At 44.0% G+C, this 23,486-nt stretch overlaps 1 protein-coding gene across 1 annotated transcript; it reads left to right on the plus strand.

Moving 5' to 3' along the window:
• Positions 1–1,613: 1,613 nt before the first annotated feature.
• PtA15_4A706 (uncharacterized protein) lies at positions 1,614–22,259 on the plus strand (the record flags this gene model as incomplete). Its single annotated transcript, XM_053168617.1, has 4 exons — positions 1,614–1,655; positions 1,725–1,926; positions 2,007–2,150; positions 22,219–22,259. 4 exons carry the CDS (start codon positions 1,614–1,616, stop codon positions 22,257–22,259), a joined length of 429 nt encoding a protein of 142 aa, XP_053019808.1.
• Positions 22,260–23,486: the final 1,227 nt, after the last annotated feature.

Consider the following 23,486-nt stretch of genomic DNA (forward strand, 5'->3'; position numbering starts at 1 on the left):
ATCTGTTGCCAAATATCACCAATTTAGTAGTTTCCTGGTGTTCCTCCCACTATATCTCAGCGCAGCCCGGGAGTTCTTCCATGATATTGGTACCAAAATGTTCACATGCTCTTAAAAATTCACTTTGTACCTTTAATGACCACAAAACCCCCAAATGTAGCAGCTACAATGTGATTGGTTGCCAAATATCACTAATTTGGTAGTTTCTTGGTGTTTCTGCCACTATATCTCAGCGCAGGGTGGGAATGCTTCCATGATATTGGTACAAAAATGATCAAATGGCCTCAACGGATCATGATGTACCTTGAATGACCTCAAAACACTGTGAAAAAAACTCGAGAAAGCGCTGTCAGTTGACATGCACAATCCAGGGTGAGACTTCCAGGACATCCACTTTCATTCCGTGATTAATCACAGGGCAGCTCACCATTGTAGATCAGTATTTGCATGCCGCGCCAAGCTCCTGAGCCATACTGGTGCTCATTGGTCATCAACAAGGGGATGTATTTCCATACACATAATACAAGCCCTTGTTGACTAGCCCTTGGGGGGAATTCCACCAGGTTGACCAGAATATGCACCCATGTCGACTAGGAAGTAATCCCTCCCGTCCTAGGTGGGGTCAACAAGGCTAGATGAAAGGGCACTCATGTTGACCAGCCCATGTCAACCAGGAGGAATCCCTCCCGGCGACAACACAATACAACCTTTGACCGGGAGGAATCCGGTGAACAGCTACATGCAACCCTGTCGACCAGGACGACTCTCCCGGTTGACAAAACCGTTGTACAAGATAATACAACCCTGTCAACCAGGAGGAATGTCTCCCGGTCAACACAATACAACCGTTGACCAAGAGTAATCCCTGCCGGTCGGCAACACAACAGAGCCATCAACCGGGAGGAATCTCTACCGGTCAACAACACAACACAACCAAAGATTGGTAGGAATCCCTCCCAGCTGGTAACATAACAGAGCCGTCGACCGGGAGGAATCTCTACCGGTCGACAACTGGCATACTTTGATCCAGGAAGATTTTTTTGAGAGGCACGCTAGCCAGTCAACAAGCATCCTTGCTGTCGCAGGCAGCACACGTAAACCCACCCATTCCAGACAACAACCCAACAGGAGATGTATGGTGTTGACCGGGAGGGATTCCTCCCGGTTGATGGCTCTGTTGTACTATGCTGTTGACCAAGAGGGATTCCTCCCGGTTGACACTGTGGTGTATGGTGTTGACCCGGAGGGATGTCCAGGCCAGTCCAACCCATCCCACCATCAAAAACTACACACACACTCATCTACAGTGACCCCGCCATGTAAGCATTCACAATGTAAGCATAATCACAATGTAAGCATAATCAAGATGTAAGCATAGCATAAATGTAGATTTCCCGCGACCATTCTCTTGGTTTTGCTGGGATTTTACCTCGATAAGAAGCATACCGCGATGTAAGCATAGGATTTTTGTCCACCATCCTTATGCTTGCATGGCGGGGTCACTGTAAACAGGTGGCGGAATCATCGACCTCCTCAACTCACACCTCCAGAACCGGCTCACAGAGTCAGAGATCCTCAAGATATTCAGCGACACCGTTGCCGCAGTCGCCCACATGCACAGCCAGAACCCTGTCCTCATCCACAGAGATCTCAAGGTACACCATCTCACCACCAAAAAACAACAATAACTACATAGCCGCTGATCTCACTCAACCCACATCCAGGTCAAAAACATCCTCCTTGCAGCTCCCAACCTCTACAAGCTCTGTGACTTCGGATCCACCACCACCCCGGCACCCCGGCCACCCCAGTCATCCGCCAAAATCAGAGCACTTGAGGCCGATCTCAGCAAACACACCACCCTCCAGTACCGCGCACCAGAGATGGCCGACATCTGGAGTCAGAAGGGCGTCTCCGAGAAAGCTGGTCGGCTGTGCCATCCACCACCATCTCCTCCTACACTCCCCCACTGCCTTGCTGATCTCTTTGTGTTGATCATCCCACAGATATCTGGGCCCTCGGCGTCTCCCTCTACAAGCTCTGCTATTACACCACCCCCTTCGAAGCCAATGGGCCAGTGGCCATCGTCAACGTCCAATACCAGATCCCGTCCTATCCGGCCTACAGCAACTCGATCAAGTACCTCATTGGTCAGCAGAGTCTCTTTACTTCCTGAAATATAAAAGTAAAAAAAAAAAAAAAATGACAACATAAAAAAAAAGAAAAAAGAAAAAAAAAGGGGGTTACTTGTCAGCCGGGCTACTATAATAAGTTAGAGCCCGGCTAACTATTGTAGCATAACAAAAATTGTATGTAATAATAGCGGCGCAGAGCGCCGCGTACAAAATATGGTTCTTTCTGGTAAAAAGACCTAACTGCGGCGCAGAGCGCCGCGTACATAAAAATAAAGATTCCTTAAACGAGTAAGGAAAACAAATCTCCGGCCGAAGAATCGGCAGGAGAAAGAACGTTATTTCAAACCCGTTCTCAAGCCAAGAGAACGGGCCGTCAGATAATCTCAGGAGACTACTCAACTGAGAGTAGTCCCCATGAGAAATAGAAGACTTCGGCCGGGGAGGAGAGAAACAGAACTATACCATTCCTCCTCCCCCGGCCAACAATTAAACAACTGATCACACTATTTCTCGAGCCGAGGAATAGCAAATGGATCTTATGACAAATAGAAAACAAACAGGAGTGAAGGGACCAATAGAATCCCCCTTCACTCCCGTCACTCTTGTCAGAAGCACGCTTCCTCCGGCCGAGAACCCGAGGAAGCCTGTGCAAGGAAGCTACAACCCTACCGGTTGTAGCTTGGATATTTAAACGAGGGCCTTCGGGCGAAAGAAGGCCCCTCAGATACCATTATAACCGACTCGCAGCCTAGCCAGACTCGCCCTCGTCCTATCCAACCAGTGCGCCTTCTGACCTAGCTCCGATTACGGTTTCTTCAGAATCGATCGCTTTTTTTCCCGCAAACCTACCTTAAACAGTAAGTTTGCGTTTTTTTGTCTTTCTACCGGGATTTTTATCCCTGCTATTATCCTGGGAGCGATTTATCGCGCAATCACCCCCTGTCCAAGGGCCCCAGACGTCACAGGCCTTAAAAACCCCTGCGCATCTCGTGCGCAGGCCCTGTATGAACTGCGGAGGGCACTAAAACACCCCAGGCGCCCCTGGCCCCTCCGTTTACCTATTTTCTTTGGTTCATTAGAAATAGCTTGCTTAAGCTATTTTGTACTTCTACCGCGCATTTGCTGCGCGCTACATAGCACCGTGCTCTGTCGCCGGTGTAGCTAGAGGAGTACCATTACTCTTGGCATCACCGCGCCTGACAATTGGGGGTCTGGCCGGGAATTTTACCCTTTTTTACCCCATAAACCCATACTCTACTTAGTTTTTTCGTTTATTCAACGAATTAAACCGCACCAAACCCACCTTTAAAGCTTAAACTCTTTTGTTGAAAGCTCAAAACCCCGCTCTCTGAGCGCGGCTACCCCTACCGTACCTTAAACTTAGAAACTCTTAAGTTTAATTACTCTTTGTGCTCGCTCTACATAGAGCACAATCCGCGCTACTTCGCGCACGAAAAGCCGCTACTCTTAGCGCAACCCACCTAGAGCACTCTCGCGCTCTCTACGCTCTCTTACGAGCTAAACCCTCCGCGCTATCACGCGCCACTCTACTTTGCTAACTTAAAGCCGCTACTCTTAGCGCATCTCACCTTGCGCTCCCCAGCACTCTATACACGTGCTTCTTAGCGCGTAACCACCATTTTCCTTTTCAAAGGAATCTTTTTATAACCCTTATTTTTTCTAACCTCGTCCTTCTGTTTCAGTGGATTTGCAGAAGAACGACGAACTGATCCAGTACTATCTTTGTTACCTTAAAGAACAGAAAGAAGAACGCGACCGGAACTACGTCCCGACCGCTTGGGAAAAACTTTCGTACGCCAAGCAACTCAAAATCGCCACCGATTGCATCGAACGCGAACTGAAAGAGAATCTCGAAGCTAAGATTCGATTCCAGCTTTTTTTGCGCGGACATTTCGCCCGAAAAGCTAAAGCTTGTGCCAAAAGAGAAAGTCGGTCAAATTCCTTCTTCTTTGTTTCAAAAAAAGGCCCATTGACTCACTAAAAAAAAAAAAAAAAAAAAACCTTGTTTTTTTAAGTGGCTAGAAAAACCCAGTCCGAGAAAAACTTGCCGACGTTCACCGCTCCGCCGTCTGAAATAGACGTGCCTTTGAAGAAACCTACCAGTGAGTCATTTCTTTGTCTTACATCCTCATCTAACTCGGCGCTAACGACATACTCGCGCCCCTCCTTCCTTTACTGCCCACTCGTAACCCGACATACGTCGCCGGTACTATACGACACCCGAGAGAGACCCGTAAGCTATAATCCTTCTCTACCTTTTTGCAAAAAAACCTTTGTTTCGCCGAAAATTTGACTACACTTCTACTCCGCAGCCGAAGTAGAAACCGCGCCAGCTGAGAATCTCGCTGATATAGATATCAGTGACTCAGAACCTGAAGCCGGAGGTTAGTCCAGCCTTTTTTCTTTCTTTTTTACCCAACATATAGACTGAAAAACATGTCCACACGTTCTTCCAGACCCGACCTCAAAGGTCCTCTCCCTACTCTGAAACGAGCCAACCGCAAAGGGTCCGCCCTCGGAAGCCCCGTCCTCGGAGGACCAGTTGGCGGAGGATCCAACCGAAGCGGAGGTAACCATCCCTCTTCGGTTCAAGAAGAAGACCCCAGCTCCGAGCACTTCAAAAGCCAGAGCTCCGAAAAAGACTCCAGAAGAGCTGGAGGAAGAACTGATCCAGCTCATCAAGGATCTAGTATACAATCACCGGGTGAACTGGAAAAAGTGCGTAGCCCTCCAAGCGCGCAGGGTTCCGAAAGAGGAGCTCCTAGCCGCATTGCGCGAAGCGCAAGAGACTCAAAAAGCGGCTCAGAGACATCTAACTCGGCCAGAGCTAGAATCCTTGGTCGACTGGTGGAATCCCTGGACGGTGATGAAGCAAATTCTCCCTCAGGCAAAGAATTCAAAAAAACAAAAGAATCCTCCCACCAATCAATCCAACAATCTCCGCAAAGACCGCGGCAGATGGGCTCAAGTCATGAAGGCAGCGAACACCTTGGAACAAGCCTACGATCAGATGTAGATAGAGATTTTATTTTTCACATGGAAACTTGTCTACTTTACATAGTAACTCTAGTAACCAATATAAATCTACAAACTCTAAAATTGTGGAATGTCATACTTCTATTATTAACACCCTTGAGACTGCTGTTAGCCGCGCAATAAATATGTCTCAAGAATACTTTGTTAAAATTCCTAAGTTTTGCCAGGATATTGGAGAACTTAAGAATAACCTCAGTAAGGTAACAAAAAACCTAGAAAATCAGGCTGAGAATAATCAGAGTCTTCAAGACAAAGTTACTGATATTGATATTGGTATGGCGGACTTTAAAAGTCAATTGCTGACCACTTTGAAAACTGAGATTACCAAAGAGAACAGAGAGCGTGGAGACCACCAATCCGCCCAGTTACAAATCTTGATAGATTTAGTAAGTCATCAAGAGGATAACATGAAAGAGATGGTGAATAAAATCAATATCTCTCCTGCGGAGCAAATTAGCTCTCTGAAACAAGAGTTAAAAACTCTTAAACAAAATATAGCGGGAATACAAACTCCCCCGCACCTGACTCGTGACCCTGAAACATCTCAGGCAGAAGAAGTCAGGTTTAACAATCCCTTACTGAATAATAGGAATAGGGCATTTCAACACCAAGAAAAGTCTCTACCTCCTAAAGAAGAAGAACCAACCAGGTCGCCCCGCCCAAACGCGACCAGTGACTCCCAACCTTACCAAGACCAACCAAGACAGACTACTTCTTTTATGAATAGTTTAGATCCAGTAACCAAATGCAAACTGATGCCGCCAATGAAAGAATGGCCTAAATTCTCTGGAGAAGGAGAATATGATCATATCTACTTCATAGATTATGTAGATCATCTCCTTGAGTGTTACGAAGCTACTGATGAAGTAGTAACTGCCAGATTACCAAGGTTATTTGAAGGCGTAGCTTTGGACTGGTTCGTCAGAAAAAAGAAATCTGTCGGAAAAGTAAGCTGGGAAGAGTGGAAAAAACTGATCCACAAACAGTTTGGTACAGATGTATGGGAGGATAAAATGCTAGCCGCATATGAGAATTATTTCTTTGATCCTACTAAAGATGATCCATACAAATGGTGTCTAAGCCAGAAGAAGAGGATTGATTGTATCTATAACCAACCAGCTCAGAAATTTGTCACTAAGAAAATATTGAAAAAGTGCCCTAATTATTTAGAACATGATGTAATGTGCAGGTTGAGGGATGCAGACGTGGACTTGTCTGAATTAGTAGCCACTATAGAAATAATTATTGTGGCTAAGAAATTAGACAGGAAACCCAAGACGTACGAAGAAAGGCGTAATCTAGCTCCCAGAGATAACACGGCTGCAGAAAGAAAAAATGCAGAAGTACCTACTAGAAAACCAACTAGTATTGAATGTTATAATTGCGGAGAGAAAGGCCATAAAAGACCTGATTGCCCTAAACCCCGTAAACGCATCAATAATATAGAAGTAGAGTCAGATGAAGATGACCTATCTGATATGGGATCCCAATTCAACATTATCAGTATGGAGCCTGAAGTTGGAGATTGCTTGGATGAACCTGAGATCAATGCCAAATGCAATGTAATACAAGCTGATCTGGGTGATCCCTTGCATATTACTGTAATCCAAGGGGATTCCAATTTGCCACAGAAATGGAACTCCTCACTAGGAATTGGTCACGTATCAGATGCAAAACTGATGACAAGTAAGCCAGAGGAAGGCATGAGTTATACTCTAGGAAAAACTAGCTATACAACAGTTATCTTTGATGGAAAAGAAGTTAGAGCTCTTTTGGACATTGGAGCATTTTGCTCTTGTACTAGTACCAATTTACTAGACTCTTGTTACCCTGACTGGAGGAATAACCTCCTCCCCACGCCCAAAGCTAAATTTAGCAGTTGTAACTCAGCCCTCAAACCAATAGGGATAGTTAAATTACCTCTTATTTTCCCGCACACAAAAGGATCTTTGAGATTACACATTGAATTTGTAGTCCTAGAAGATGCTGTGTGTGATTACCTCATCATCGGAAATGATACATTCTGCTTGTACGGAATAGATGTAATCCAAAGTAAAAGCAGATACTACACAATAGGTGGTGATTGGAAACGAAAGTTTGAGATATGTAACATCAGCTTTCAGGACTCTCCGAGACAAGACAATGAAGACAAGGAATTGAGGAAATTCCGACAAGATTATATGTCTCAAGCTGCCATCAGCAGTAACCTGACCGCAGAGCAACAATCAGCTGTGTTAAAAGTCTGCTTTGAGCATGAAGAAGCTTTTTGTACAAAAGAAGAACCCATAGGGAATATCTCCAGACACGATATTGAGATAGAACTAACGTGTAAACCCCCTTACCCTCCTGCGTTACGGAGAGCGGCTTATCCTTCAAGCCCTAAGTCTTGTGAAGCTCTAGAAATTCACATTAAAGAACTACTAGAGCTTAAAGTCCTCAGGAAAGTGGGCCACAATGAACAAGTGGAAATAACTACGCCAGTGATTATAGCTTGGCATAACAAGAAGTCCCAAATGGTAGGAGACTTCCGAGCCCTCAATAATTACACCAAGGCAGATAATTATCCTATCCCAAGGATAGATCATTCACTGCATAATTTGGCGAAAGCTAAATACATTAGCACAATGGATGTGCTTAAAGGATTCCATCAAATACCCATTAAAGAGGAAAGCAGACAATTTATGCGTATAATTTGTCACCTAGGAGTTTATGAATATTTGAGAATGCCATTTGGTATCAAAAATGCTCCTTCGCATTTCCAACGTATGATGGATACAATATTTGGATCCTTTATTAGACAAAGTTGGATGATGATATACATAGATGACATTATTATCTATTCTACCGACTGGGAAGATCATTTAGAAAAAATAAGTCTGGTCCTCCGTACAGCTATCACAGCAGGCTTGAAAATGTCAATCAAGAAATGTAATTTTGGTTTTCAAGAACTCAAAGCTTTAGGTCATATAGTCTCCGGATTATCTCTAGCCATAGATCAGAACAGAGTAGCCGCAGTTCTGCTTAAACCTATGCCGCAGACAATGACAGAAATGCAGTCATTTCTAGGATTTTGTAGTTATTACAGACAGCATATACCTCAATTTGCAAACATCTCGAAAAGCCTATATGAGTTATGTAGCAAAGACGTCTTCTTTGAGATGACGTACGGAAGAGTAGAGCAATATGAACAATTGAAAAGGCTCATTACTACAGCCCCCGTACTAGTGCAACCAGACTACTCTTTGCCTTTTATACTGTACATAGATGCTTGCTTTGAAAGCATAGGAGCGGCTTTACATCAGGAATTCATAATTGATGGTATATTCCCAGTGGAAAAACCAGTTCTGTTTATTTCTAGACAAGTCCGGAAAACAGAAATGAGATATGGAGCCAGTCAAATGGAATGTTTATGTCTTGTATGGGCCTCGGAGAAACTACACTATTACCTGGAAGGTTGTAAAATCATTGTAGTTACAGATTGTATAGCAGTGCGGACTTTAATGAACATGAAAACGCCTGACCGTCACATGCTCAGATGGCAGATTGCAATACAACAGTACAGAGGACATATGACTATCATCCATAGGGCTGGCGCCAAGCATACGAATGCCGATGGATTGAGTAGGTGGGCTTTGCCTAATACGCCAGATAATCCTGCCTATGATCCAGAAGATGAGGATGTATTCCCTATTTTAGGCATCCATGTATGTGATATTGACGACGCATTCTTTGAAGAAGTCAGATTAAGCTACAGTGAAGATTTGGAACTTCTTAAGTTGATCAACATCCTGGATAATGAAAACAGTGCTCCAGAATTAATTGCTAGCCTACCAGAATACTTATTGACCCCATACAAGGCAGGGCAGTTTACTCTATTAGATGGCATAATATACTTTAGACATAGACATTCCAGTGTGATAGTCCTGAGTAAAGAAAATCACATTAAGAATATGCTGCATGAATGCCATGACAATGCTGGCGCAGGTCACTTCTCCGAGGATAGAACCTTAGAACGGATCAAACAGACAGCCTGGTGGGTTGATTGGAAAAATCAAACTAAAACATATGTCAAATCCTGCGAAACATGCCAAAAAGCCAATAAGCAGACTGGAAAAAGATTTGGATTATTGCAGACAATAGCAGAACCCAAGACTAGGTGGGAAATCATCAACACAGACTTCGTGACAGGATTACCACCGGGAGGAGCCTTCTCTTACAACTCCGTCCTAGTAGTAGTAGATAGATTTTCCAGGAGAGCTAGGTTTATACCACATCACAAAGATGATACCGCCATGGAAGTAGCTATGTTATTCTGGAACAGAATCATGGCTGATGTGGGTATCCCAAAAATTATTATCAGCAACAGAGATCCAAAATTTACGTCAGAATTCTGGAGAAATCTTCATGATATGTTGGGTACCAAATTAGCCTTCTCAACCGCGTACCATCCACAAACGGACGGCCTAGCAGAAAGAATGATCCAGACACTAGAAGATCTTCTACAAAGGTTTTGCGCCTTTGGGCTGGAGTTTCAAAATAGTGACGGGTATACACGTGACTGGGTTAATTTACTCCCCGCCCTAGAAATGGCCTACAATAGTAGTAAACACTCCACTACTAAAGAAGCGCCGTATATCTTAGAAAGGGGTTGGATTCCCAGACTACCTAAAGACACTATTAATGAAAAATTGCCACTAGCACATCCTACAGCTTTAGACTTTGAACAAATGCTAGAAGCTGCAAATAAACATGCTGCTAAATGCGTTCAAGAAGCAGCTGAGTACAGTAAGATGCGGTGGGACAAGAGTCACAAAGAACCAGAATTCCGTATAGGGGAGAAATTCCTTCTTTCAACAGTAAATTTTAACAATTTGGGCGGTTGTAGAAAACTTAAACCCGCCTTTGTCGGACCATTTGTAATCAAAAACCTACACGGTAAAAATGCAGTGGAAGTAATCCTTACAGAAGAATTCAGCAGGAAACATCCCGTGTTTCCAGTGAGCCTCATAAAAAGATATGTCCACAGAGAAAATGAACCAGCCCCCAAACCCTTGCCCGTACCAATAGAGGAACCACCTACAAAAGAGCAACTTAAAGTACATAAAATCCTCAAAGATAAAAAAGAGAGAATTCTAGGTAAAGATACAAGGTTATACCTAGTAAGATATAGAAACCAGTCAGCAGATAAAGATGAATGGCTACCTGAGAATAATATTCCGGATGGAGTAATTCACCTGCGTAACTACAGAGTTTCTAAGGGTAAATAGCTCAGCTAAGTTACGAGTAACTTATCTTGGTGAGAGGGAATGTCAGCCGGGCTACTATAATAAGTTAGAGCCCGGCTAACTATTGTAGCATAACAAAAATTGTATGTAATAATAGCGGCGCAGAGCGCCGCGTACAAAATATGGTTCTTTCTGGTAAAAAGACCTAAATGCGGCGCAGAGCGCCGCGTACATAAAAATAAAGATTCCTTAAACGAGTAAGGAAAACAAATCTCCGGCCAAAGAATCGGCAGGAGAAAGAACGTTTGTTCAAACCCGTTCTCAAGCCAAGAGAACGGGCCGTCAGATAATCTCAGGAGACTACTCAACCGAGAGTAGTCCCCATGAGAAATAGAAGACTTCGGCCGGGGAGGAGAGAAACAGAACTATACCATTCCTCCTCCCCCGGCCGACAATTAAACAACTGATCACACTATTCCTTGAGCCGAGGAATAGCAAATGGATCTTATGACAAATAGAAAACGAACAGGAGTGAAGGGACCAATAGAATCCCCCTTCACTCCCGTCACTCTTGTCAGAAGCACGCTTCCTCCGGCCGAGAACCCGAGGAAGCCTGTGCAAGGAAGCTACAACCCTACCGGTTGTAGCTTGGATATTTAAACGAGGGCCTTCGGGCGAAAGAAGGTGTAAGGGCCCGGTGGACCCTCACTGGAGACGAGGAGGAAAGGGCGAGTTGGGACGAGGCCGGAGCCTTTGGAGCTTTCTAGTTCCAACGTATACTGGATTTCAGGGGGCTAGCCAGTAGAGAGAAGGGTCCAAGATCTCTGTAAGTACAACTAGAGGAAAGAGAGAGAGGAAAAGGAGAAAGGCTTACCTAGCCAGTAGAGAGAAGGGTCCAAGATCTCTACTGGTCTAGGAGAGAAGAGAGGCAAGACTAAGTACAAGGAGCTTATGTAATCATGTGATAGGCCTTGTGAAACCACACTGAAGGTGGGGGTTTACAGAAGGCCCCTCAGATACCATTATAACCGACTCGCAGCTGTCAGCCTTAGAGTCATCACAGCTGACCTAAAAGCTGCCTGTTCTACCTTTGTTACATATAAATTACTTTATATCTTTTTCATCTTAAGAGATATCCCTGTTTTGACTTCATATTCTGTTTCCTCATGCAATTTTAACCCTAGTTACAACTTACCAATTCATTGTAACTATACTCCTTCCCTGAGTTACTGAGTTGTAGCGCCCTTGCGCAGTTGTGACGTGTCAGCGCTACTAGGCGCGCCAAACCACATGTACATATGTAAATTACATAAGCAAACTGTGAAAATTTTCGTAGTCAGGATCCCCCTTGCCTGAGGCGGATCCACAGACTTCAGCACACCAGAACCACCACCCAGATAACTCCAGGATCACCACCAAAGAGCCTACTATACTCCCAGTATACCTACCGTCACAGGCGCCTAGGATATTGACAGTAAGTAACCTCTTTCACTGAACCTTGTTTATCTCAGAGGTACAACTCTGTGTCTTGCTGGATCTGCCTTTTCTTCTTGCTTTGCTTTCTCCTTGATCACAGGGCTGTCCCTCCATATCTATAGGCCTTTGCCTCCATCTTGATCACAGGGCTGTCCCTTCTTATCATCAGGCCTTTGCCTCAAAATCTAGGTTCAGGGCTGTCCCTCAGGTTTCCCATTAAGAACCTTGACTGTCCAGAGAGAAGTCTAAAAAACTGTTGCTGGATTAAGACTTATCTAATCCAGATACCCTCCTGAGAGGAAGCTGTAGCACTTCTTGCACAGATTAGCAGCACTCTTCTGAAGAGTAGCATTGCCAGTGGACGTGCATTCCCACTAGAATAACCTAGTACTTCTCTTCCTTCTTATCCTGCTTGGTTTCTCTCTCTCTTTCTCTTTTTCTATTATAGTTGTAATTTCTTTATCCCAAGAAATCCAACTATTGCCCCCCCATTTCTTGTGTCCTGCTGTCACTATAGAGACTCAGGCTCACAATTGGGGGCCTCATCGGGAAATATACTCACCTTTTCATAATTCTAGACTGCTATAAAGCCAAAAGACTGATCCTCCTGACTAAATCAAACAAAAAAAACTCTAAAAATTCGAAAAATCACCTTAAAATTTTTTTCTACATATCTTACTAACGCTGAAATTCTTCTAAAATCATCCAAAATTGCTTTTACATTGATAAATTTCCTAACTGAACCCTTGAAAAAAAATTTTTACGTCCTGTGTACTCGTGAAAGTGCAGAACTGCGACTCCTCCGCGCCGCTATTTATCCCTTCGTCGGACTTATCCTCCCCAGAACCCTCTATATCTTCGGATCAAGAAGAGATAGAGAAAAACGGAGTACGCTCAAAAGATTCTCCTGCTTCTTAACTATAATTGCCGCAATTGACCGTAAAAAAATTCGTAACGGCGCAGACTAGCGCAGAAGACGAAAATTGCGACGACAACCGCGAAAATGATCCGAAAGAAGGAAACTGGATCAATAGTTCCTCTTGGACCCCTATTGCTACTACTAAATACCCAAAAGTCCGTCGCCGCAAGGTCACCGCCGCTGTTAATATCTCTGATTGGACCTCAAAATCCGCCGCGAAACCCAGCGCAAAGGAAACTAAGAAAAAAACCTCTACTACGACGCGTAAAAGTAAAAGGTTATCTTCTAAACCTAAGTCCCAAGGTATTTTAACCTTGAATTAATTCTTAAAAACTTTCTCTTTCCGCTTAAATTAACCTCTCTTACTCCTTATCACGATGCCTCCTCACCTTAGAAATGGCCGAGACCTCTCCGAAGAGCTCCGCCACCGGTACCGCCTTAGCCCAGCCGCCGAAGAACGGCTTCGAAGGGCTAGAAGCAGCCTTGCCACCTCTACAGGAGGATTTCCTCAAGCTCCCGGAAGAGGAGCTGCTCCCCCCAGATACCGGGATCCCTCCGGCTCTATACCAGCCGAGAGAAACGTCCATAGCTCTAGCGTCGAGCAGATCCACGCCGGTTCCACGGCCTGTCGACAGGGAACAAATTGATTTGACGGTGAACCCTCCTCAGACGAGTCAGCCGCCCTCCCAGCCTATCAACCCAGAGGGCATGAGACCCACGGCGCCGTCCAATCTAGCCCTCCTTCCGTACACTCAGAGCCCTCGACGGGAAGCGTCCTCAGGACCCATGGACCTTATCCCGGAAGAGGAGGAGTTATCCAGCCTCATCAGTATGTTCAACGAACAATTCGACCTTTTTGTCCGCGCCAGGGAAGCGCAGAACATATTAACTATGAGGCGTCTCCTCTCCCAAGCCTCAATGACCCAAGAAATGATCATAGATCTGGTTGGGAGGAACGACGGGATACGCCTGTGTCAGGATTGGATCCCCAGAGAGGAACTCAACAATCTAGAAATATCTCTGACGCGCCAGAACAACGGCAACGGGCCGCCGAACTCGACCGCGCTACAAATCCGAGCTCCTTCGCAGCTAGCAATGATACCGCACGCCAGCCAACAGCCTTTACTAGTCACGCCGACTCCAGAGCCTATGGGTTTTCAGCACCGAGCCTTGGCGCAGGAGTTCCAGGCTCCTATCCTTCCCAATCTTCCAGAATCCCGTCCACAGACGCAGCCTCAAATGCGCCCAGAGAATCAGAACTACCAAGGAACTCCCTTGCCGCCGCCACAACCGCCGCAGACGCTCCAAGCGAGGCAGCCACCAGCTTCTATACCGCGAGAGGTGGTTCAATTATTCCGCCCCAGCCCGCATCTGCAAACTGGCGGCTACAATCCACCCCATTATCCGCAAATGCCGCAAGAATTCGCAGGCCACAACCCCCCTCCTCCTCAAAACAACTGGAGAGGATCAGGGAGGAACTGGAGACGCCCTCAGGACGACACTCAGAGAGTTCTAGAAATAGGAGAATACTTGATGAGAGCCACACGAGGAGTGAGGAGAGGCTATGGACGAGGGAGAGCCAGAGGGAGAGGCCCTTATTAGATGAATCTTTACCTAAAAGTTCCTTAAGTAGTGATTCACCACTAGGCCTCAGTTTAGATATTGATAATCTCTCTGATCCTTCAAATAGAGAATTTTTTCTCAATAATCTTAACTCTGAAATGTCTAGAAATGGCCCCTTGTTTCTAGAAGAAAAATTACAAGTATTGTTCTCCAAATTTCTCTCTGAATTATCTGGTACTGTTGAAACCATTCCTGGTACTCTTCTTGAATCTTGTGTCAGCAATTTTAAAGATTTCCTGAATCATTCCATTCTTGATCTATTTAAAAATGAATTCATTCCCCTTTTGCTTGATCAAATCCTGAACAACATAGGAGAAAGTGCCAGAGAGAAATCCACAGTGAATAACAATGTGTTAGAACAACTGAAGAAACACATAGATGATAAGTTTGAGACAGTTCAAGATTTGATTCTGGTAAATGAATCACAATGTCATTCTAACATGGATACAATTGGCCAAAATCTGAAAGATTTTGAAGAGAAAGTGAGCAACAATCTTACTTCCATTGATAATCAGATCAATGACCTTCATGCCAATGAGCACAACAGGTTTGAACAATCTAAGAGAAGATTCAGTGACATATCTTCTGTAGTAAACACCGTGAGCTCAAAGCTGGATTCCGTGTTAATACCAGATGACAGAGACCAACCCCCTCATCTCTTGTACAATAATCCCTTCCAGAATGTCCACCATGAGCAACAACAGGAACACAGACCAACTCCTCCTGTTCCTACTCCTGAACCACAGAGACCACCAAGAGATCACTTTCCTAAGCCTGCTAGCAATACTCCTGATACTAAGACCCAAGAGGAATTCCCCTACATTGATCATGGAGCTATAGACTTTGAAATGAGGAAAGAACTGTGGAAAGGTATCCCCAAAAATGGAGACTGGGAGAAATTCTCTGGAGAATTGCCTTACAATCATGAACTTTGGATTAAAAATACTGATATCCTGGTTAGAGACTACTTGATGCTGGATAACATGATAATCAGTAGATTAACAATCTTGTTAACTGACACTGCAAGGAATTGGTACCTAGGCATCAGAGATGAGTATGGAAACAAATCTTGGGCTTGGTGGAAGAATGCCATCAGAAATAAGTTTGGCACTGAGAACTGGAAATGGAAAATGCAACAAGAGTTTGAGAATGATCACTTTGCCTATGATGGGAGGAAAATCCATAAATGGTTTGGTAATCAGAGAGAAAGACTGAAAGCTTATCAACCTGAACTCAGTCAGTACCTTATTTGTGAGAAGATCTTAAAGCAGTGCCCTCCAAACCTTGAGCATGCTATTAAAAGCAGATACAAAAGAGATGCCACTGAAATGAGTTTTGAGGATATGGTTATAATTGCTGAAGAGGTCATAGACAGAGTCATGAAAAAGAACAAGCCTGTGACAAATAATTATAACACTCCAAACAGATCCCAATGGAGAAGCAATCCTGCCCCTGAGAAAACTGATAAGCCAACTGACTCCTCTGCCAAAAAGAATCCTGTCTCTGCCCCTGAGAAAGACAAACTTATATGCCATTTCTGTAAAAAAACTGGTCACTTCTCCAGGGAATGCCCTAAGAAGAAGAACAGAATCAATAATGTAGGAATGGATGATGATGATGATCCCAAAAGTGACAATGGAGAAGACCAAGGTGAACCACACAAGTCTGAATCAGAACTAGATGAAGAAGAAGAGAATCATAGAACCAATCACATGATTCTTGCCATGGACAATGGAAATGGTGCCAATTATGATCCCTTAGTTGATTTTGACTTTGGAACACATGCTGTAGAGTGTGAGATAAACCAAGACTTCTCCATTGCTGAAATTCAAGCTGAAACTCATCAACCTCAGACCTGGGACAAATCCTGCCAGTCTTCCCACATAGAAGATGCTAGACTAATGAAATGCAAGCCTGATAGAGGAAAAGCTCATCTTACTGGAAAAGCAAATCTTACTACTGTCCTCATTGAATCCAGAGAACAATCATGTCTTCTTGATAGTGGAGCTTCTTGCTCAATCATCAGAAACAAATTGCTAGATTCTATATTACCAGAATGGGAAAACAAGCTCATGCCAATTAACCATGCTAAATTCCACAGCTGTAGTGACCAATTACAGCCAATGGGCATAATCAAAATGGCTTTGATTTTTCCTCACACTAAAGGTTCTATTAGAATTCTAACAGAATTTGTAGTCATGAAAAATGCAAGAATTAACTATCTTATCCTTGGAAATGATTACATGTCTCTTTATGGCTTTGACATCACAAACAGCAAAGAGAGATTCTTTACCATTGGAAATGAGAACAAGAGGAAGAAATTCAGCTTTAAGTCTCATCATCTGGAGAAAATGAGCCCTTCTAATGAAATTTCTGCTGTAAAGAAGTCCCATCCTCAACTGCAGAAATTTATTACAGAAGAACTCTGTGAAGCCAAATTCAGTGATAAGTTGAATATTGAGCAAAAGGAGAAACTGTTTGAGGTCCTCTACAATAACAACCTTGCCTTCTCCAACACCAATCAGCCCCTTGGTGCCATTAAGGGTCATGAAGTTCATATCAAGTTGACAACTGAGAGACCTTACCCTCCTCTCCTCAGAAGACCTCCTTATCCTGCCAGCCCCAAAAGCAGAGAAGCTCTTGAGCAACACATTGAAGAGCTAGTAAAACTGAATGTTCTAAGGAAAGTTGGTCATAATGAAGTAGTTGAGATCACTACTCCTGTGATCATTGCCTGGCACAATGGAAAGTCCAGAATGGTAGGAGACTTCAGAGCTTTGAATTACTACACTGCTTCAGACAGGTATCCCATTCCTAAGATCAGTGAGACTCTGAACAATCTGGCTAAAGCTAAGTACCTGACTAGCATGGATGTACTCAAAGGTTTTCACCAGAATGTCATTGCAGAAGATTCCAGACATCTACTCAGGATTATTATGCACAAAGGAATCTATGAGTACCTGAGAATGCCCTTTGGGATCAAGAATGCCCCCTCTCATTTCCAGAGAATGATGGACATTGAATTCAGAAAGGAAATTGATGAGAAGTGGGCCATTATCTACATTGATGATATCATCATTATGTCCAACACTTGGGAGGAACACCTCAATGGGATAGACAGGATCCTGAAAGTTGTTATTAACATGAACATGAAAATCTCCTTGAAGAAGTGTAACTTTGGATTCAATCAGATCAAAGCTCTAGGTCATCTTGTGTCTGGTATTGCCATAGGAATAGACCAGAATAAAGTAGCTGCTGTTCTCCAAAAGCCTGTGCCTAGTAATAGGAAAGAAATGCAATCATTTCTTGGTTTTGCTGGCTACTACAGACAACACATTGAGAAGTTTGCAGAGATAGCAAAACCTCTGACTGAACTGACAAGGATTGATGTCATATATGAGATGACTCATCATAGAATAGTAGCCTACAACTTGTTAAAAGAGAAACTGACCACAGCTCCATTGCTACTGTTTCCTGACTGGGCCCATCCCTTCACACTATATGTAGATGCTAGCATGACTGGTCTAGGTGCTGCTTTACATCAAGTCCAAGTCATTGATGGAGTGAGAAAAGAAGGACCCATTGTTTTCATATCCAGACAACTGAAGGACAGTGAAACAAGATATGGTGCTAGTCAACTTGAATGCTTATGTCTGGTCTGGGCCCTGGAAAAACTCCATTACTACTTAGATGGCAGTGTCTTTCATGTTGTAACAGACTGCACAGCTTTGAGATCACTGCTGAACATGAAGACTCCCAATAGACATATGCTCAGGTGGCAGATTGCTATTCAGGAATACAGAGGCAATATGACCATAATCCACAGAGATGGGAATATTCACAAGAATGCTGATGGACTGAGCAGATGGGCTTTGCCAAATGATCCTAGTAACCCTGCTTATGACCCAGAAGACAAGGATGATGATAGATTCCCCATCATGGGCATACATGTTTCCACTTTCAAGAATGAGTTCTTTGACTCAGTGAGAGAAGGCTACAAGCAAGACAAGAACACTACCATATTATCTGAACTTTTGTTGAAAGATGCTAAAGATGCCCAGCTGAAAAATTCCTTACAAGATCCTTGGAGAAAGCTATATGATGAAGGAAGGTTCTCTATATTTGATGGCCTCATCTACTTCAGAGAGAAACACAACTCTGTCCTAGTCCTAGCTGACAAAGAAAGTATCAACACCATCTTGCATGAATGCCATGACAGTGTCTACTCAGGTCATTTTTCTGAAGACAGGACTTTAGAAAAAGTAGCTGATACTGCTTGGTGGGCTAACTGGAAACAAGACACTGGTGAATACTGCTCTTCCTGTGATAGATGCCAGAAAGCAAATAAAGCCACAGGCAAAAGATTTGGACTGCTCATGAAAATTGAAGAACCTTCAAAACCATGGGATGTTATTAACATGGATTGGGTAACTTCTTTGTCCCCTGGAGGAGCAGCTAGTTTCAATGCTTGTCTGGTAATAGTGGACAGATACTCTAAGACCCCTATATTTGTACCCTGCTTCAAGGATGACTCTGCTATGGACACTGCCATACTGTTTTGGAACAGAGTAATGCCTAGGACTGGCATCCCCAGAATCATCATCTCTGATAGAGACCCTAAGTTCACATCTGAATTCTGGACTGGTTTACATAGTATGCTGGGAACAAAACTCTCCTTCTCCACTGCTTACCACCCTCAGACTGATGGATTAGCTGAGAGGATGATTCAAACACTTGAAGATATGATCAGGAGGTTTTGTGCATATGGTCTAGAATTCAAAGACAATGATGGTTACACTCATGATTGGGTTTCACTTCTACCAATCCTTGAGTTAGCTTACTGCACCAGCATACATTCAACCACTGGAAAACCTGCTGCCATCCTGGAAAAAGGCTGGATCCCAAACCTTCCCAGAAATTTCTTGAAGCAAGACTCTGTAGACATTCATCCTACTGCTCTTGCTTATGGAAAGATCTTTGAGAAAGCCAGAAAACATGCTGAGCAATGCATAACAGAAGCTACATCCTACAACAAAGAAAGATGGGACAAGAGTCACAAAGAACCATCTTTTAAAGTTGGTGATAAAGTCCTAATATCCACAGCAAACTTCAACAACCTGTCTGGCCCTAAGAAGATGAGAGACTCCTTCACTGGACCATTCCTTGTGAAAGCTTTACATGGGAAGAATGCTGTAGAAGTGATACTGACTGAAGAGTTTAGCAGGAAACATCCCACATTTCCTGTCAGCTTGGTGAAACCATACAAGGACCCCAATCCAGACAAGTTCCCTTTGAGACAAAAAGTCAAAGTTGTCATTCCCCCTATGGATAAAACCCCTCAGAGTAAAGTCATACAAAAGATTCTCAGAGACAAGAGATTGAGAGTGGAAAACAGAGATGTTATGATGTACTTAGCTAGATACAAAGGTATGAGTGCTGATCATGATGAATGGCTCCTTGAGAAAGACATCCCAGACTCTGCTATCCTTCTCAGGAAATCCAGAAGTGACAAGAGGTCTAACCCTGTGGTTTAATTTCTTACAGAAATCCAACCCTTTTGGTGGTAGGGAATGTCAGCCTTAGAGTCATCACAGCTGACCTAAAAGCTGCCTGTTCTACCTTTGTTACATATAAATTACTTTATATCTTTTTCATCTTAAGAGATATCCCTGTTTTGACTTCATATTCTGTTTCCTCATGCAATTTTAACCCTAGTTACAACTTACCAATTCATTGTAACTATACTCCTTCCCTGAGTTACTGAGTTGTAGCGCCCTTGCGCAGTTGTGACGTGTCAGCGCTACTAGGCGCGCCAAACCACATGTACATATGTAAATTACATAAGCAAACTGTGAAAATTTTCGTAGTCAGGATCCCCCTTGCCTGAGGCGGATCCACAGACTTCAGCACACCAGAACCACCACCCAGATAACTCCAGGATCACCACCAAAGAGCCTACTATACTCCCAGTATACCTACCGTCACAGGCGCCTAGGATATTGACAGTAAGTAACCTCTTTCACTGAACCTTGTTTATCTCAGAGGTACAACTCTGTGTCTTGCTGGATCTGCCTTTTCTTCTTGCTTTGCTTTCTCCTTGATCACAGGGCTGTCCCTCCATATCTATAGGCCTTTGCCTCCATCTTGATCACAGGGCTGTCCCTTCTTATCATCAGGCCTTTGCCTCAAAATCTAGGTTCAGGGCTGTCCCTCAGGTTTCCCATTAAGAACCTTGACTGTCCAGAGAGAAGTCTAAAAAACTGTTGCTGGATTAAGACTTATCTAATCCAGATACCCTCCTGAGAGGAAGCTGTAGCACTTCTTGCACAGATTAGCAGCACTCTTCTGAAGAGTAGCATTGCCAGTGGACGTGCATTCCCACTAGAATAACCTAGTACTTCTCTTCCTTCTTATCCTGCTTGGTTTCTCTCTCTCTTTCTCTTTTTCTATTATAGTTGTAATTTCTTTATCCCAAGAAATCCAACTATTGCCCCCCCATTTCTTGTGTCCTGCTGTCACTATAGAGACTCAGGCTCACAGCAGCCTAGCCAGACTCGCCCTCGTCCTATCCGACCAGTGCGCCTTCTGACCTAGCTCCGATTACGGTTTCTTCAGAATCAATCGCTTTTTTTCCCGCAAACCTACCTTAAACAGTAAGTTTGTGTTTTTTTGTCTTTCTACCGAAATTTTTATCCCTAGTATTATCCTGGGAGCGATTTATCACGCAATCACCCCCTGTCCAAGGGCCCCAGACGTCACAGGCCTTAAAAACCCCTGCGCATCTCGTGCGCAGGCCCTGTATGAACTGCGGAGGGCACTAAAACACCTCAGGCGCCCCTGGCCCCTCCGTTTACCTATTTTTTTTGGTTCATTAGAAATAGCTTGCTTAAGCTATTTCGTACTTCTACCGCGCATTTGCTGCGCGCTACATAGCACCGTGCTCTGTCGCCGGTGTAGCTAGAGGAGTAACATTACTCTTGGCATCACCGCGCCTGACATTACTAAACGTACCCGGTTTTTCCGCGTTTGTACCCGGTTTTTGCGTACCCCCTTTTCCGCGTGCCTACCCGGTTTTTTTCTACTCATTGCTACGCAACACAAATAGGCTTCAAATTCATCTAAAATCCTGAAAAGAATTATGACACATTCAAAATTCCAAAAAAGCAACTTTAAATGATTTAATTAATTTTTTGCATACCCCCTTTTCCCAAGTGTGTACTAAGGGAATATCTTTTTTGTTACATGTACCAGGGTTCCAAAAAATTGAGGGAACATTTAAACATGCATGAGAAGCTTCCTTTGAAATTTTTGAGAGAAAAAAATAGGTATGTGGCGGGTATGTGGTGTGCTTAGTAGAAAAATGACTGCTACATGTATAACTTTTTTGTTACACATTTAAAGAGTCTAAAAATTTCAGAAATGTTTCTATGGTGTATATTCTGTGCGCCATTAAATTTGTAGCAATGGGGTAAACACCAAACATGAGATATAGGGGGGGCGGGTAGCCTTAATAGGAGCAATCTGGCTAATTATTGAATATCTTTTTTGATAAATTTCCCAGAAGTCTAAGGACTGCAGGGGTTATAGAATGATGCATATTCTCTGCGCTCTGAAATTTTTGGCAATATTGGTACCTCAGAACATCAGATATAAGGGGTGCGCAGTAAGGCAATATGTACTTCGTCTTCTGCTCTCAAATCCGGATTCTTTCTTTTGATCAACGTTTGCGCCAGTCACAGCGTTCTCCACGGTCAGTCGCACGTTTCCTTGTCATTGTTATCAGAGACCCGGTCGATCGACCAAGGCGGCAGCGTCCGTAGTTAGTTTAGTCCACGTAGTGAATCCTTGATCTGATCTATATTGAAAAGATCTTGACCTCTGGGGAGGGGGATTAGTAACCAGTAGAGCACAGTGCTCGCGAGTGGATTCAGAAGAAACATCAGATAGCTTACTGTCTGCATGTCTACTTTTCTTCCGCGTATCAGATGAATATAGGAAAAGTCACCCACAGTCCTAAGGAGAAGCCGCTCGCGTTGCCGGGCAAGGAAGCCAAGGACGTCCCGCCGAACCCCGCGAATGGGCGTTACTACACTGTGGAAGAATTGGAAGGGATGACGGAGCCCCAACGTCAGTGGATAATCCATCACCAAAAGGAGATGGAAGATGCGGGCGAGGACCTGATTGATTATGAGGATGACTCTGCAGTAAAAGAATATTGATTTGTGATTTGAAACCTAAATGAAACCGACACACTAAAGTGAAAAACAATTAGAAAGAAGGAACACTTGAAGTTTTTGGAGGGATAGAGAAGAGAATAGAAACCAACATTGGGACAAGCAGAGATGTGTGAGAAATGGCAGTTGAGAGATGGAGAACAGGACAGGAAGTTGATAAGAGCAGACACTGGAGAGGAAGAGTCAGTTGAGTTGGTTTGTTGGAATGATTGAGAAGACTGGGGGTAAGATCTCACCAGACAATAGGAAGGAACAATGGAGAAGGGAAGTAAAAGAGATAGAGATGAGAGTGAGGAGTGAGTGACGAGTTTGAAGTGAGCGACGAGTCGAGATGAGTCGCCGCAGAGTTGAATTCGGGTATTTTGAGGTTGTTGATTTGAAGCGGAGTTGAGGATTAAGAAGAGAAGAGAGAGAGGTGAGAAGAGGAAGAAAAGAGGAGTAGAGTTAAGTCGAGTACAGGAGAGAAAAAGGGGCATGTCACGGATGTGACAGGAAGGTGATTTTTACATGTAGGTTCCTCTATTCAGGCCTCGTTGTCCAAGACAGCGGGGAAGATTGATGAAGCCCTGACAAGTACGTTTAAGCAGATGAAGGTTGACAATCAACAGCCAACTGGCTCGGGCCCTCGCGTCCATCCCAATGTTTCGGCTAGCGCCGCAGTCCCGGCCTCGGCTGGAGTTTACGCCCAAGCCGCGCATCGGCAACCGGTGCCTGAGGTAGAGGTGCCGGAGTTGCAATTGCCACCGGAGACGGATCCTCGCAAGGTCCTGAAAGAGTGGCCCGAGAAAGACAACCCGAAGTTCTCCAGAGCAATGGG

This window comes from Puccinia triticina, chromosome 4A, assembly GCF_026914185.1.
Source record: "Puccinia triticina chromosome 4A, complete sequence".
Lineage (NCBI taxonomy): Eukaryota > Fungi > Basidiomycota > Pucciniomycetes > Pucciniales > Pucciniaceae > Puccinia > Puccinia triticina.